The sequence below is a fragment of the Tamandua tetradactyla genome, chromosome 4 (assembly GCF_023851605.1).
Source record: "Tamandua tetradactyla isolate mTamTet1 chromosome 4, mTamTet1.pri, whole genome shotgun sequence".
Taxonomy (NCBI): domain Eukaryota; kingdom Metazoa; phylum Chordata; class Mammalia; order Pilosa; family Myrmecophagidae; genus Tamandua; species Tamandua tetradactyla.
Genome location: NC_135330.1, coordinates 10,911,152 through 10,928,189, shown reverse-complemented (window position 1 = coordinate 10,928,189; position 17,038 = coordinate 10,911,152). Strand labels below are relative to the sequence as shown.

General features: G+C 52.6%; 1 protein-coding gene across 3 annotated transcripts in view; it reads right to left on the bottom strand.

Moving 5' to 3' along the window:
* The window catches only part of KIRREL1 (kirre like nephrin family adhesion molecule 1), a 97,074-nt gene extending 80,594 nt beyond the window's left edge, over positions 1-16,480 (bottom strand). For all 3 annotated transcript variants that reach the window (XM_077156568.1, XM_077156569.1, XM_077156570.1), the window contains exon 1: positions 16,387-16,480. In XM_077156568.1, coding sequence (XP_077012683.1) covers positions 16,387-16,438 — 52 coding nt within the window. In that variant the 5' untranslated portion in view covers positions 16,439-16,480. The remainder of the gene's footprint in view (positions 1-16,386) is intronic.
* Between the last annotated feature and the right edge of the window lie 558 nt (positions 16,481-17,038).

Sequence of the window (17,038 nt, the reverse complement as noted above, 5' to 3'; positions counted from 1 at the left end):
CTGTTGATTCATTCCTTTCTTGTGGCCCAGTTTGCTCTGAGATGAATCCCAGTGCACACCAGTTAACTTTGTTTTCGTTCTGGGGAGAAGGAGCGAAGGGGTTGGGTGTCTCAGGCAAAGGGGAGGGAAGAGGGAAGGGTGGAGGGGCCTTCGGCTTGCTGGCAAAAGTTCCCAGAAAAAGAAAGGAGAAGAAATAGCTTTCAGGGAATGAAATCTGCCAAATGTTTATGTTCCCACAAGACTCTGCAAAACCTTTTCATAGACCAAGGCTAAAGTTCAGGGCAAAGCGTAACATGCTCCTTTTGGGGAGAAACTCCTACCAACATGCTCACACAGGCACCCACACCCTTTACCCAGGGTCCCTCCACCTTCCCACAGCAAGCCTGGCTCTCCTCAAGGAGAGCAGACCATCAGCGTGCTGGAGGGTGGGGGGAGGCATAGGGAGGGCACATCTGCGCACCACACCCCAAGCCCAGACCAGACCTGAAAATGTACAAAGCATTTGCTTCCATCCAGGTTTCTGGGCAAAACGCTGCTTCTCCTGGGGTCCCCCCACTCTGTTCCTCTGAACTCAGTACTTCCAGCTTGGCCCGCAAACTAAGTCAGAGAGATCCGGGACCTTGTTCCGGAAGAGCCAACCTTTTTTGTGAGGTTTTGGGTGAACTTTGTTTTATGATAGGAAAAACAGGCCCAGGTCACCGAGGAAAGTCACTCTGTTAGAGGCAAGAGTGAGGCCAAAATCCTCATCTAGACTCCCCTTCCAGTGCTCTTTCCAGCCTGCTTCTGAATATAGAGGCTCCTAAGGTAATACATAGGAAACCACAGCTAAGAGAGACGCCCCGCGTTTAACCCCTTACACACCAGCTCTGGGACAGGCACAACAGAAAGGCATGACACCTGGAGATCAGCAGAAGGCAAGACGGTCTGCCTGGTCCCAGATACCAGCAGGCTCTGAGCTGGAGGCAGCCCCAGCCTGAACCGACAACTTATTTGTGGAAAGAAAAATTGCACTGGGACAGAGTGGCCTGGGCCGTCAAGGTTTTGCTCAATCACACACGCCAGAAGGAGCACGGGGGTTGCAGTGTGGTGTCCTCTCTCACAGAAGTAGATTAAAAGGGTCCTCTCTCTTCCTCAACGGCTTTTTAAAAAATGAGCTCGTTTTATGTGGCTTTTACTAGGGATATGCTAGGTGCTAACATATATGCTGTTAATAGTAAAGATAATAATGGTGGTATTCGCAGCCATTACCATTTTATTAAGCACCTAGCATGTGCCAGGGACGCTGTTTAATACATACTGTCTGCAATTGATTCGAGATCCCCATTTACCAGTGAAGCAACTGAGACTCGGGTTAAACTGAGACGGGTAGTTCTTGGCAAAAAAAAAAAAGTAGTAAGATCCGATTTACTTCATTCTCAAGATCAAGCACATTGAACAGGCCATGAAAGAAAACCCAACATGGAGAGAGAAAATGCACGTCTTCCGTGTCCCTCGACACCTCCTCAGGCCCCGCAGACGCCCCCGTCCAGAGACGGGTGCAGACCCGCGGTCGCACGCTAGAGATCGGGGTTCCAGTCCAGTTCTCGGTCTAACTTGCTGGGGAAACTTTTCTGTTTCTTGAGCCTCCCAGAGTCATCACCTGGACGTGCGTCCTTTCTGTTTATCCCTGGACTGGAAGCCCAAGGAAAGCCCCAGGCAGGGGAGGTAGAATTGCCAGAACCCGGCCCCGCCCCGCAGGTCGAGAAGCCCAAGCGCTCTTGCCCCGCGGCTGCACCCTAGGGAGTCAGGGCCCTTCCGTGCTAAGAATTCCAGCTTTAGGACCGCCCCGGCAGAACTGGATTTAATTTGGCGTGGCTTGGGCAAATTCCTTCATCTCCCTGAGCCACAGTTTTTCTCATCTCTAAAATGGGGTGATGAGCAGCCTGTGAATATTACTAAATTAAGGGAAGCGCTCGGCATAATGCCGACGTGTTGTGGGTGAGGAGTACATGTACCCTCCTCTCCTTCTGCATCTGATCACATCACTGGGTACACTCATCCCCTAGTCACTTCCCCAGGTTTAAGCCCCAAAGTGTGTGTCCTGGTCCTCCCAAAGCAGAAAAGTTCCAGATGCGGACTTGGGACCTCATTTGGTAGTGACGTTTCCTTCCTTCCACCTCACCACCGACCCCCTCCTCCACTCCACTCCAGCTAGCCACACCTCCCCGAACAGAACAGACGCCACGCCACGTGGGACCATCTTTTGCTCTTCACTAAGCTTTCTAGCCACCCACCTACACATCTCCTGCCATCCCGCCCTGCAGGCCAAGGTGTCCTGGTGCCCGGCTCCGCTTACTGCCCCGAGGCTCCATTCTTCTCCCCTTTGGGTCTCTCCCCTGCGGCCCCCACCCCCAGCCTTCCTGCACCTTGTCCCTTCCCACTCGCCCCTCGTGTCTCTTCCTCCCCACCCCCTCAGCTGCCGGCTTGGAGCAGGAGGTTATGAAAATGAGCTGCATGCCCAGGAGACTGTAATTATCTGCTAAGTGTGAAAGCCAGAGTGATTAATTAAGAGATAATAAAAAGAAAAGGAGGGCGAGAGGGGGGCCTCCCGGCTTTGCTTTGATGATAGAACCTGAGGTGAGCCAAGCAATTAGGGGAATCTTTATCGAGAGTTAGCTATAATCCACAAATTATCAAGCACCAAATGCTTCAGGAACAGGGGCATTTCACTCCTGCCGAGTGACAGACCGACAGACAGGGAGGGACAGCAGGAGGTACAGGGCCCAGCGAGTGTCCGCAGTCTGGGAGCTGTGGAGCGCGCGGCCCGGCTGCTGGAGGGCTGTGCAGATGTCCCGTGCCAGGCCACCGGGCAGCACCGCCAGGGTCGCGGGGCCACCGCCGTCCTGCCCTCCTAACCCGTGAAGAAGGGGACGCGGAGCAAATGCAAGCCGCCCGCCGGGCAAGCGGCGCCGGAACCCTGCGCCCTGCCTCCTCCAGCACCGCGCACCCGCCTTCGCCGCACACGTGCTCGCGAGGCCTCACCTCCCCCCCCCCCCACCCCCGTCCTCGGGGGAGCTGGAGCTTCTTGAACGCCAGCCCTCTCCCGTGGCGATGGCCGCCTGTGCACGCGGGGATGCGCGTCACGCGGGGGGTGTGAAGACCCCGGGGGCCACATTTGACAAGGCGCCACTTGGTGGGCCTGCCTCCCGGCCCCCACTCATCCTCCACCAAGCCCTCCGGCATGGGCCTCTCCTCCACCTTCTCTTTCACCGGATCCCTCCCCCATTCACTCCTTCCCACCTGGTTCTATTGTCCCATCGAGCCGCCCCGCCTCCTCCCACCCCACCCCCTCGTCGAGTCCCACGGAGCCTTCCCCTATGGCTCCCGGCGCCCCAGTATTTCTTTCTGACTTCTCCTGAACAAATGCATGGCAGAGATAACAACAGCCCCTCATTTAGATGATCTCCGTATGTGTTTGGTCCCTGGGGAAGATGGGGAACCTGTCTCCCTTATCACAACTAGGTAAGTGAGGACTGAACCGATTCTCTTCCTTCAAGTTCCTTTAGAGGCAGCTTTAATCATCTAAAATGGCTCCAGGATCCCAGGGAAATGTCCAGACTCCATCAGCTTAGAGAGATCCCCAAAGGCAGGCATGCTGTCAAGGCACCCCATCCTCTTCTTTCTCGGCCTGCTCTGACATCTCCTGGGATCCACCCAGCCACCCAGGAGAGCCTGGGCTAGAAGCCCAGTAAAGACGGGGATTCTCTGAGGCTAGAGCAGGTCCTCACCGTGATGCCTCCTGCTCTGCCATCTCCCCACATGCCCCACTTGCCTACAGACACCTGGCTTCAGCTCAAGATGCCAGGGCCTCCCTCAACCCAGCCCCAGAGGAGAGGGGAGGAGAGGCCCCTGCGGCTATGGGCTAAGGATGCCGGGAAGGTCACCAGAGCTCTTCCGCTCCCCGCTGCTCTGAGCTGCTGAGAAGGGGACACTGGACAGGTAAGGGCATGGTGACTGGGCCAGGTTCCTGGAAACACCCGGCTTCTGGCCCTAACCGGAGGACACTGTTAAGGGCAGCCTTGGTGGTTTGCTGGAGGGCAAATCTGACCCCTAAAGGGACAAGCTTCTTTGACTTGGCTGGTCCTCATGGGCAGCAGTCTCACTTATGATCTCTCTGGGCTTGCCTTCAAGTGTGTGAGCAAATGAACCTATTGGGAGATCGTTATTTATCAGGCATAGAAAACTTTGGAGACTAATTCGATTACAATCTCTAATTAAACAGGTTTATGCTGGAGTGAGGCAGGATTAGGATAGACACAAAGTCAGGCATAGAAAACTTTGGAGACTAATTCGATTACAATCTCTAATTAAACAGGTTTATGCTGGAGTGAGGCAGGATTAGGATAGACACAAAGAAGAACTTCCTGCTTGCTAGGGATTATTAAATATGAAAGTGAGAAGAGAGAACTAATGAAATTCCTTTCTCTTCAGAAAAGGGACAAACACTGATGTCCCTATGTTGATTCTAGTTAGTTCTGCCTAAAGAGAGATACCCTGATAATCCAAAGATGTTGGGGTTCTTAAAAATTCATCACTCTATTTTTATTCTTGACCCCACATTCTAGGTTCCAGGAAGCCCACCCTGATTATCCCACCCACCTCCTTTTTTATTTACTCTGAAATCCCTCAGGATTTGTGGGTCCAGTTTGCATGTGTCCCCTTTTATGCTTGCAGGTGGCAGAATGTGTGCCAGTTTTCTGAGGGAGAGGAAAGGGTGAAGGAGAATTAATGGGGTCCTGTGTGCCTCGGGGGACAGGACACCATAGATATAAGTGCCAATCCTCCTCCACTGAGCCCAGGGAACCCTGAAGCTGGGACTCTGTCTTCTCTGGCCTGCGGATCTTCCCCTAGTGTGTAGGGCTCTGCACACAGCTGGAGAAAGGAAGGAGAGGGTGAGTCAGTCCATCATGCTGGCTGAACAGCTCGGAGGTGTATGTGAGTGCCGGAAGCCCACCTGCCCCGAGATGGCTCCCCACTGCTCCCCCAAAATCATGCTCCCCATTAAGCTTATGACCCCCCCTTCCTTCCCAAATCACACAATTTTGCTCATGACCCGATTCTCAAGCCAAAGCCAGCAGGGTCAAAACCCTGGCTAGCAGCTCTGTCAAAATGTTTTTCCCCAAACCTTCCATGGAGAGCTGCATTACAGAGTTTTTTTGTTTTTTGCTTTCATAAAAATAAAAATAATTAAAAAAAAAGAATCAAGTGGAAACCACTGGTTCAGGCATGGCGAAGTTTCCACGAACATACCCGCTGGTTGCCTTGCCACTTTGCAGCTGGCAGCTGTTGGCGTGAAGACTTGGTGGGGTGGGGGTGGTTGGGAGCTTGTGAGGTGGCAGGGAAGAGGCCGGGCAGGTGAGTCTTGGGGCTGGCAAGCACTGCCCCTCTCCCGTCCCACAAACCGCTTGCCTAAAACAAACATATCAATGAACCTGAATCAATGGCCCAGGCTCTGTTACACAACTGAGCTGGCTGAAAAGTGAATTCAATTAAATGGATTCTATTTTCTCTTGATTGCCATTAGAATGTTGAAGATATATATTACCCTAGGGGAAAGCATCCTCTCAGACCTCAAAATGTGGTCCTAGGACCAGCGGCAGCCACACGAGAAGTAGAAAATCTCCACCTGAGCCCAGATCTTAGCATCTGCCCTGAAAGGAGATCCCCAGGTGTTTTGAAAACATATTAAATCTTGAGAATCATTGTTCTATCACACTGGGTTCAAACCTTCTGGAGAGATAGGAGTTACAATGGTGGTAAAGCTGACTGCTCGCTGGGAGTGTTCTCCATGGCTGAAAGTAGTAGTAAGTGCGTGCCATCGCTCTGTTTTCCAGATAGGAAACTAAGGCTCACAGAGGTTAAGAGGCCACTCATTCAATCTTTGAGCCAGGACACAGACTAATCCTGAACCCAGGCTCTTTCCATTACACGATGATGCCAAAGCTCCCATTGCACTGCATTCTGGAGACCAGAAATTCAGCCATTACCTACATCACTGGTCACTTCCCTTGGCACAATTAACAGAGGCTTATCAGTAAATGGCCTATATTTGAGCATCACTTGTTCTACTTTCTGCCTTCCTTAAATGTGCTTTGGACCGTGAGCTGTGAAAAGCAGGCACTGGGCAATATTAATAATAACTATGATTTGTTGGGCATCTATTCTGTTCCAGATACTCCTCCTTAATACAGAATCTTTCATTCTGTTTCCACAACAACCTTGTGAGGTAGGTATTATGGTGTCCATTTTATAGACGAGAAGACTGAGGCTCCAATTAAATGACATGGCCACGATCATGCAGGCAGCAGCCCTATCTGGGAAAGAGGCTGACTCTCCTGGGGCGCCGTACGGGCCACCCAGGGACTAGACTGGATTGAAAGCGGCCAGACTTTACTATATGACCCAGGGATGAAACTGAAGGCAGCATGCACAAACGGAATCCCTTAGATACATGCTTTGCAGGCTCCCCTCTCCATTTTCTACATAAATGGAGAACAGCAGCAGTGCAGATAATCCAGAAGTCATTTCAACTTGGCTTTGCAGTGCATTCAATTTTTTTTTTTGCGAAGTCAGATTTTCCTTTCTAATTATATTTGACTCAAACTGACATTAAAATGAGTTTGCATTCTCGCTCCATCCACTGCCTGGTGAGGGGGAGACTTCCCAGATGTGTGCTGGGCGATAGCACGTCAGCGTAGGATCAAACATCAACCATGAAATAGCTCACCCTCGGGCAAACGCTGGAGACTCCATAAGAGCCAGTGAGGGGTATGTGTGTGGGAGAGATGGGCAAAGAAGGGAGCACAGGGGCATCTAGGGGTCCCCCAGCCCACCTCACGATGAGGTCAGGACGAATGATTTTGGGGGTGGTGTGTGCTGAGGGTGAGGAGGACAAAGAGAAACAGTGACAAGCCACTTGCTCAGGGTTTGGGATTAAAGCCCAGGAGACCTGGCCAGACAGAGAACCTTCTAGATAACTAGGGAATCAAAATTAAGAAACCCCAACTGCTGTCAGAGGCTTCACCCAGCCAGCCTATCCATCCCTGGATTTCTACTCCTTCTCTTTCTTCTGCTTTCTCCCTGTCCCTTTCTCTCTTCCCCTTTTCCTTTCTCTCTCTCTCCACCCCCCACCCCCACCCTGTCTGCCCATCTCAGCTCCTTTCCTTTTAATAACCTCCCAGTTAAGTGAATCGGATGGGAAGAAGCAGTTAAAAGCACCTCATGGCTTGACAATGCTGGGTAATGGAGCGAGCCGGGCCCCCAGGCTGCTCCTGGGAGAATTCAGGAAGGAGGAGGAAAAAAAAAGAAAAAAAAAACTCAGCTAAGCTGATTACAAGGACAAAGTTAATTTAGAAATCCTCTCTACTGTGTGAGAAGGGGAGGAGGAGGGTAGGGGAACTGGACACAGAGGTTGGACGCTTTGGGGAAAAGTGCCCTTTATATAACCCTCCTTTGTTCCTGGAAATCATAATCCTTGGGAGGGACCTGGGCTCACTCCTTCGGATTCCTCGGCTCCTTCCATCCGGAGCAGGGGGCACAATCAGGGATTGTCCGGAGCCTGGATCTCTTGAAGAGCCCTGCATTCCAGAGGCTCCAGCCACAGCCACGGAGCCTCACATCTGCGGGTGTCCCCTCCCCCTGGCGGCCTCCCCCTCCCTCACCCCCACCCAGACAGTTAGACTTCGGCATTTTTCACATACCTCTCTCCCAACTTTTTATCTTATTGTGTTGTCAATATGTACTCATAGGTCCTTCTCCCTCGCCTGCCTGAGAGCCCCTCAATGACAGAGACTAACCCTCACTTACCGTCTTCTCCCGGGTGCCTAAGCTGAGTGCCAGGCACAGCACAGGCGCTGAAAAACCACTTGCTCAGTTGGACACTGGCATTCACTGCCATGGCTGGAACCCTCAAAGGTTTTCATTGGAAAAGCCACAGCTCTCTTCCTCGATGAGGTTTTTAGAATCTCTAGGCTCAGACCCCCAGTGCATATGCTTAAGGCCACTGGCCAGGAGACACAGCCCAGGATTAACCCTTAAGGGACTAAATTCGGATTGGCCCTCCGCTGGCTCCAGATGGTTCCCCTGGACTCTGGGTGGTGTGGACACAGCCGAGGCTCAGAGCGGACAGGTGACAAAGCAGCCTAGACTAGGCTCGGGTATCCCCAGGGCTGCCGGGCCCTTCTCTGGCTTACCTCTGCTGAACCCTGCCCCTAGGCATCTTTACCTTAAACCCAAGGTCCTCAGAGAAAAAGATCTCATCCTCTCTCCAAGCCTCCCCAACTCAGGTCTGCCTGGTCAAGTCCTGGTTCTCTAGTTCATCTTTGGTTTTTTTTTTTGTATTTTCAATTATAGGGGTTGCAAATATCCACAGCAGCAGATGAGGAGGTTAAGAGAGTTCGGTAAGGACAGAGTTGAGGATCATACCTGTTTTTAACATATCCTTTGTCTTCTTTAAAAAAAAAAAAAAGATACCCCAAATCCCTGGCTCCTCACTTCCTCTAGGACAACCTCTGGCCTGGCTTTTCAAAGCCTAGTGTGGCCCAGGGTACCATCTCTGCACCTCCTGTTTCACCTCGACCCAGATCCACCCACGCCAATGGCCCCTGCACACTGGCTGCCACCCTGGCTGGGGAAGTGCAGCCCATCTGCTAATGCTCTCCTTATCCCTGCCACCTCCACCTCCTGTCACCCTGAGACCCCTTCCTCCGTGCAGCCTTTCCTGGCCACTCTACTCCCCTCAACTCCCCAGCTCTGACTGGGATGCTGCTATCGTGGCACCAGCTACACCCTGCGTGTGTGACCAGGAATCTTTGTGTCTGCACAGCTTAGCTTTTTGGAAGGGAGGGACCATGTGCTGTCATTACTTTTTGCCCCCCAGACTACTCAGCACTATGTTTTTACAAATGGACATTTGTCTAATTCAAAAAATCTCCCCAATGTATGGAAGAGGAAAATAAGGCCTTCTGAGATTAAGGAATTTACACTTAAATCAGAAAGTGAGACCCTTAATGGCAGGAATCATTATTTTATTCATTTTGCAGCGCTGGGGCCAGGCCTGTGCACAGACTGAGCACACGAAACATTTCTTCTGAATGAACAAATGAGCCCTTCCTCTTCCCACACATCTTCCAGTGAGGACACACTCTTCATATCACCCCAGGGGAACACGGGGGGCAAAAAGCAGAAGCATCAAATGGGCCAGCCCTGAAAAAGAAGCTACGATACCGAGCCCGTCTCCTGGGACCACCTGCCAGACACCAAGTGCTGCCCACAGAGGCTCAGGTCCCCCTGCCCCTTCCCTGCCTCGGGCCCGGCTGCCCCCTGGAGAGTGTCCTGTCCCCTTTCCCAAGGTGAGGCCCCTGCAGAAACAAAGTCAGCAGCTTCGTCTCTGGGGAAGCTAACGGAATTTGCTAGGTGGTGCTAGAGACTTCCACCCTTGGATTTAAGACCCTTCGTCCTGGGAAGGGTGGCTGGCTGCAAGGCCCATTTACTTCAATATGATCCCAATTGTGTAAAATGGGCTCAAGGGGGACAGAGGAGGATGAAACTTCAGCCCCTGGAGATGGGGAGGTTAATAATAATTGCTGGAAAAATTAATTGTGGAGGGAGGGGGAAATGGGGGGTTTGGAGAGAGCTGTCAGAGGAAGAAAGGGTGAGATGGAAGGAAGAAAAACAAATGTGGTCTTGGTGCTGGCTGGGAGCTAGAGCAGCTTTCATCCTGGGTGTTTGCAGAACCTAATCAGGGCTGCATTGTCTGTGAATCAGGGGTGGGAAGGTGCTTAAGGGCTAAGAAACTGGGGCAGCAGCGTGGAGAGGGACCAGAGTCATGGAATGGGAAGCCCAAAGGTTCTGTCTTACTTAACCTCATAGCATGTGCATCTAGCAGAGAGGATGCAGAGCATGCATGACAAGACAAAAATACTTAGGATGGCTGCTATAGCTAGAGGGAAAGTGATACAGGCAGCTCTGTATACAGACAACTGGGGCTGTTGTGCACCAGTGCTGTGGTGAACGGATGGGCTGGGATAGAGAAATCTGTCCATGCACGTGTGCAGGTGAGAAACATGCACGTCTGAGTGCATTTGAGAGTGTGCATGAATACACATGTATACATATAGGCACACATATTGTCAGGGAGACTGCATCCCCAAGCTTGCCTGCCATGATCGTGTAGAAGATGTGGAGATGAAAGTGTCTGAGTTTCCCACTAGGCATCACCGCTGTCACCTAACCCAACTCTCCTGCTTGGGCTCTAGTCCTGATTCTGTCTCTTACCAGCTATATCATCTTGGGCAGTCTGCCTTCTTTCAAATTTTTCTCTACTCATTCGTAAAATGGGGATTGCAATACCTACCTAATTAGATTAAATTCTCAATATTTAATTAGTTACTACTAGATACAAAACACAGAGTAGGCCGTCCACAAAGGTCAGTGACCTTCTCCCCACCTCACTCTAAGAGGGCCTATTCACCTGATTTCTGAGCTGCCTCTCGCTGGCTGCACATTTCAAGATCAAGGACATGTGAGTCTCCTCTACTGGAGGGGTGACCTCACCCCTCCCAACACCCTCAACCCTTTTCAGGGCAAAGCCCCCTTCAGAGATTACAGAGCAAACTCGCCCAGAAACCATGGGAAGAAACCAGGGAAGAGCTGGTAGCTCGGAAAGGGGCACAACTTTCTCACCTCTGGAGGCATGGAGGGGAATTTCCCTACCCTCCACTGGAAACAGCTCCCAGAAATTAAGGAGCTCAAAAAATGTGCCCTCTTTCCCCACCCTCCAGCCTACCCTCCACCCCTGAGCAAGTCATTTAGCTCTCTAGGTCTCTGTTTTCTCATCTATTAATCTATTAAATGGAGGAATGATAACTACTCTGCATACATAATAGAATGATGGAAGATCTCTAACAAATGAGAGGGAACATGTGAAAAAGTTGTTAAAATTGGAAAGCACAAATGCAAGGGTAATCACCAAAGTGGGAGGGAAGGGGGCCAGGCATTGTGGACTTCTGAGAAGGGACAGTACTTACAGTTCCCACCCCCACTGAATGGAGCACCCATCCCGATGTCTAAGCTTTGCTCCATCGTTGGTCATCCAAGAAGGATGTGGGGCACTGGTTCCTAGGATGAGAACTGGGAAAAGGGCTGAGAGACGCCCCAGCAGAAACCTTCTGTCACCATGGGGAAAGGGAGAAGGCTCAGGCTTCCCTAGACTCCCTTCCATAGTTGCTTCAACCCTCCAGGAGACAGGATAAAGCTCTGTAGTGGAGGTTGCCAGGCTTAGTGTCGGCTCTGTCGTGAGACAAAGGAGGGTTTGAATCTGGAATCTAACCTTGGAGGTGTGACCTTGAGGAAGTTACTGAAGCTCTCAGCTTTGGTTTAACAGTAACTTCACATGGTCCCATTTAATGAATAATGGATGTGGAAAACACCCAGTAGGAATTCAATAAAAGATCATTTAGATGGTTAGGTATGGAAGGCAACCTCCTACCATGAGTTTTAGCCCACCCTGGCTCAGGCAGGTCCCCAGGAAAAAGTCTGGGATGGCCCTGCCTCAAGTGGCAGGGACCAAGTCATCCAAAATCCCAGCCTCTGAGTCTGCCAAGAACAGGACTGGTCTGGAAGCTGATGGCAGCACCCTTAGGAGACACGTTGCCTTGGGGTTCTCTCTCGGCCCCTGGCACTCCACGCCTTGCCTCTGTATGGCTCTGGGCATTTCCAGGAGTCAGCCTGGCCTGGTCATGGGTGCTTCCCAGATTTATAGTTCATGAGCCTATGAAGCTTTGCTTAATATTAAAAAACCAACGCTAGGTCGCAAATCTTTTTATTTGCCAAGTAAAGTCCTTTAAAAATCAACCGCCATTTGTTAGCACCCGTATATCATCAAAGAAAAACCATTAAGCAAAAATAAATAAATAAATAAAGTACTATAGCAGCTCAGAAAATGGATCGTTTTAAACTTTTGAATGCGTTTACCTTTATTTTCTACTCACTCTCTTTTTCTCTAGGTCTCAACCCCCTATGGGCCAGTAGAAACCCTGTCCCCAGCCTGTCATTGATTTTGGAAGACATGGGGAATCTCTGGCAATCTCTGGCAAAGGAAAGAGTGCAGGTTTGGGGCCATCTGGTTCCTGCAACTACCACCAGTTACTTAACCTGTCTAAACCTCAGTTTCTCATCCATGAAATGGGAATAATAACAGAGCCCGCCTCAGGGGGTTGTTGTACAGATTAAATTAGATAATGCATATACAGTAGCTAGCACACAGGATCAATAAATGATTCATATTATTTCCAGACTCTGAAATGCTGCCACCTGGGGACTAGGGTCCTTCTTCCTTTCACAAAAGAACTCTGGTTCCTTCTCATGTGCCCACCTCTTCCATTTTGCTCTCTCCTTAAGCTGCTCCCCTGAAACTTTTCTGCAGAATTCCTCCAACCAAGGAGAGGCTGGTCAGTTTCCCCCTCCTGGTATGCAACAGTCTGGCTTCTCTCCATGAGAGGTAGAAAGAAGTGGGACGAAAGCCTAGGACCAAGAATCTGAACAGCTGGGGCTAAAAAATAAAAAGCATCCTAAAGAGGAGCTGGAAAGGAGGTGCAGACAAACTCCTCTGCCTGATCTGTTTATATCGGGTCACAGAGTCACCTAGAAGCACTTACTGAATTCTTTTCTCTGTGTGAGACACTGTTCCATGTACTTAGCATGTATATTTAATTGTCATAGCAACCCCGTGAGGTGTTATTAGCATCCTCTCTATATCGAAGATCATACTGAGGCACAGAGAACATTCAATACTTGTTCAAGTTTTTTCACTATAAGGCTACCAAGTGGCTAGAGATGGGGTTTAACCAAGGAGCTGGGAGAAGGTCTGTGATTTAATCATCATTTAACAGGGTCTCCCTCCTTCCAACAGTGTAGCACTCTCATCAAATCAATCAATTGATCAGATATTTAAGGAGCACTTACCTCGTGCATAGCACTGAGCCAGAAACTGGAGGACAAAAGAGAAATTAAGACTTGGTCTCCGAGGATATAAAGAGGTCCTGAAGGAGCTTCCACCAAAGAGCACAGTTCTCAAGTCAAGGGGGTAAGAGCAAGGAAAAGCCAAGGCAGAGGAGCCACGACAATCAACCAGCAGCTGTGATACCCAGCTAGCAGAAGGTAGGAAGGTCTGGAAACCTCCTTCTGTAGATGGTGGTGGGGCGGGGGTGGAGGGGAGGTCCAGGACTGTAGCTAGAGGTAAGGCACTTGGGTTACACCCTCCCTTTGGGTCTACATGAGTAGAAGGCAGAAGCTGGAGTCCAGTCAAGGTCAAGGAGAGGGACTTGGTATCCTGATTTCTGGCCTCTTCTCGAACCTCAAGGCCCTGCTCTGGGCTGGACGGGGCAGGCAGGGCAGAAGTGGGACATCCGGGGTATGTGTGTCTGTGTGTAGCACAGGAGGGAAGAGCTGATTTGGAGCTACTCTTCCAGACTCGCTGTTCTCTGCCAGGATGTAGCTATACGGAGGGAGTTGAATGCTAGAAATTTAGGAGGCCCTTGGGCCTCTTCCCTTTACCCCTCACCCTCCTCAAAAGCAGCAGCAGGGATGCCAGAGGGAGGTCTAGGGGCTAGAGGGACAGATTTTTCTCCTACCCCCACCTCCAACACCCCCTGGAGGCAGCTCCCGCCCCGAGCCTGCCTGTCATTCCACATGGCTCTGATTAGCTATAATCTTTCTTTTTCAATTTCTCCTCCCTGAGACGGGGGAACGAGAAAATCTCCTAGAAAATGAATAAATATTTCAATTTTCGGCGCAATCAGTCTGAGGCACCGGCGCATGATGGAAATGGGGGAAAGGATAATGGTTTTCATTTAGATAAGATACAGAAAATTATTTAGTGAAAAATGAAGATTGATGAAGCCCATTGAAATTCTTTAAATTTTTTATTTCTCGGTCTGGGCCGAATCGCTCCTTCCCTTCCTCCCCACTACCCTCAATTCTATCATCTTCTCTCCCCACCGTCTCCTCCTCCCCACCACCACCCCTCAACCCACCCCGTGAAAGCTTTCCCCACTCTGTTTCCTCAGTCACTGCCCCCGTCCCTGATTTCGCACTCTTTCTTTCTAAGGATGGAAGCTGTGGAGCCAGGATCCCACCCCCCCTTCCCAGACCCCCTACTCCTTTCCTTCCCCACCTCCAGGATCCTCAGTCAGCCTCTCAGGAACTCAATTGCGATTTCTTCTCCCCTCCTGTCTATTCTCTTCCTTTCTTTTCTTAAGTGCCCCCCCCCTCCCAAATACTTTTCACACTTTCATTAGGTCCTGCTTTCACTCCGGATGGAGACAGGGAAGCGGGACGGGGCCCCCCAGCCCCTTCCCTTTCCAAAGGGAGGAAAGGACACACCACAAGCTTCGCCATTTCTGACTGTTTCTGTCCCCAGTTCAATCCACATGCCTCTCCTGCTTGCTAACTGCAGCTTTTGTTCCTGGAAGCTCATTCGTATCCATGTTGCTGACATGTGAGGGCTGCGAGAAAGGGGCAGACACAAGCTTGCCCCCAACACACACCAACACTGACCCAGCTACCCCCTCCCGCCACCACATGGGCCCTCCGCCTTCTCCCCCTCTCTGGCAGCCTGACTGAACAAAGTCAGAACTTAAGTCAGCTTCCCAACTTTCTGCCAAGTGACTGGCCTGGCCTGCCAACCCCACGGCCAGGCCTCCTCTTTTTGCCCAGCGCCACCTCCCACTCTCCACTGACACCCTTCCTATACGTAGCTTGGGTGTGTATGGGGTGGAGGGACGGGGGTGACATGGGTACCCCATGGGGAAGGATGGGTCAAGATGCAACATCCCCCCCCCTCCCCAATTCATCCAGGGTTTGCCTTCTGAACTGGGGATGAACCTGGCAAGAAGAGGCAGGATTCAGGGTAACAGCCCACCCCCAAACACACCCCCCAAGCCCAGGAAGGGAATAGTCCGCAGGGTAAGGCCTGAGACCATTCTACCCAAACCACCTTCGCTCTTCCCAGAGGCCCCTCTCACCCCAAATAGAGACCACCTCCTCCATTCTACAGTCTGCACATCTCTGTGCGTGTCTGTCTGTCTGTATGAATTCCTGTTCAAGTTTCTTTGTTTGCTCAAGGGGCGGTGTAGAAGAGCTCTGTGTCTGAGTGTGTAAATGTCCGCATGCATACATGCACTCGGCTATGAGTTCTGATGTGTTTGGTGCACGGGTGTGTGAGTTCGGGCCCAGGTGGGGGAGGAACCCGAGTGCCCTCCTTGGATGTGTTGGTGTCTTAGTGCGTGTGTCTGTCTCAGCGCGGGGACGTCTGTGGGTATGTTTGGGTCTCCGTAGGCGAGAAGTCTGTCTTAGTGTCTGTGGCTGTTTCATGGCGTTTGTGTCCATTTTTATGTCAGCTCCACTTGGGGGTGAGTGGAAGAGAGCTCAGGGGGATTTAATCTTCCTTCGAGTAGGATCCAGGAGGGGAGCACCCACTCCCAAGAACCCAGTCCCAGGGGGAGCCTGGGCTGCTGGTTCCCCCAGCACCCTCCCCTCCCCCCCCCCCACCCTGCCCAAGGATTCACAACATCCTCTTCTCTCTCTCCTCTCCCTCCTCTCCCTCACCTCCCAGCCTCTCCCCTTGTAGTTCCAAAAAAACACCCCAGACATCAACACTTTCGGGACTCTAGGTGGGGTGTAAAGCCCCCCTCAAGCGACCGCACCTCTTGCAAAAAAGCCAGGGCTGAAGCTGCCTTTGGAACCCCACTCCTCACCCACGGCTTCCACGGACAGGGGCTCCTGATCCCGTCCAGGGGCCCCCCAGGCACCTCTCCCAGCCGGTCTGGAGCCGCGGCTCACGCTCAGCCCCCTCCCCACCCCGCGCCCAGGAGGAGCTGGTCGGGAGCGGGGGTTTCCCTCCTCAGCATCCAGGACAGCCTGGCTCCCAGGCTTCCCGCGCACCCCCACCTCTTCCCAGCCCGCCCCTGAACCTGGCGCCCGAGAGGGCGGGGGTACGGGTGGCTTCCACAAGCTCCGGAAGACTTTGAGCGTTTGGGGTCCCTTTTTGACTCCCACCCCCCGGGCCCCCGCGACCCCGGTTCTCGTCCTCCCGCGCAGCCAGAGGAAACAACTTGGGCAAATCAACGGAAAACTCCTCCTCTCCGGCCCGGGTTACTCCGCGCCCCCTCCCCCGGGCCTGGGCGCCGAGACCCAGATCCCGCCTCTCGGCTTCTCGCCCCCCCCGGGGCTGCCCGCGGTCGCCCGGCTGCCCGACGCCCCCCCCCGCCCCCCATCCCGGCCTCGGTTCGCGGGGCCCCGGCGTGGGAGCCGGGCTTCCGGGGGGCGTGCGGGGTGGGGGCGCCTTACCTTGGGAGAAAGTATCGGAGAGAGTGAGGATCCAGACGAGAAGGCTCAGCATGCTGTCCGCCCGCCGTGCGCCCGCCCGCGGCTGGGGCCCGGAGTCGGCGAGGGAGCGAGAGCAGCGGGCTGGGGAGGAGGGAGCCCGGGGCCCGCCCCCCGCCCGCCCGCGCCCGCCCCGCGCGCCCGCACACACACTCACGCGCACAAACTCACTTCCCTTCCCTCCGCTCCTGCCTCTCCCTCTCTCCTCCCAGTCCTTTTCCCCGTCTCGCTTCTCTCTCTCGCTCTCTTTTTCTTTCTCTCTCTCTCTCTCCCTCCCCCCACCTCTTCCCCCCTTTTATGATCTCTCGTTTCAAGCTTTATCTCTCTAGGTCTCTCTCGATCTCTCTCTCTCTGCCCTTCCCTCCCTCGCCCTGACGTCTGCTCTCCCTCCGACGGCCCCTCCCTCCGCGGCCCCTCCTCCTACCCCCCCCAGGCGCGCTCACACACACACACACACACAATCACACACACTCACACCCCTCGCTGGAACCGAGATGGAAGGAGAGCTAAGAGAGGAAGGAACTAAGAACGAGGCAGTCGCTGGCGCTGGGGCCGGGACGGCTGGACCCCTGCCCACCCCCAGACCCCTCACCCCACCCCATTTAGAGTCACAATC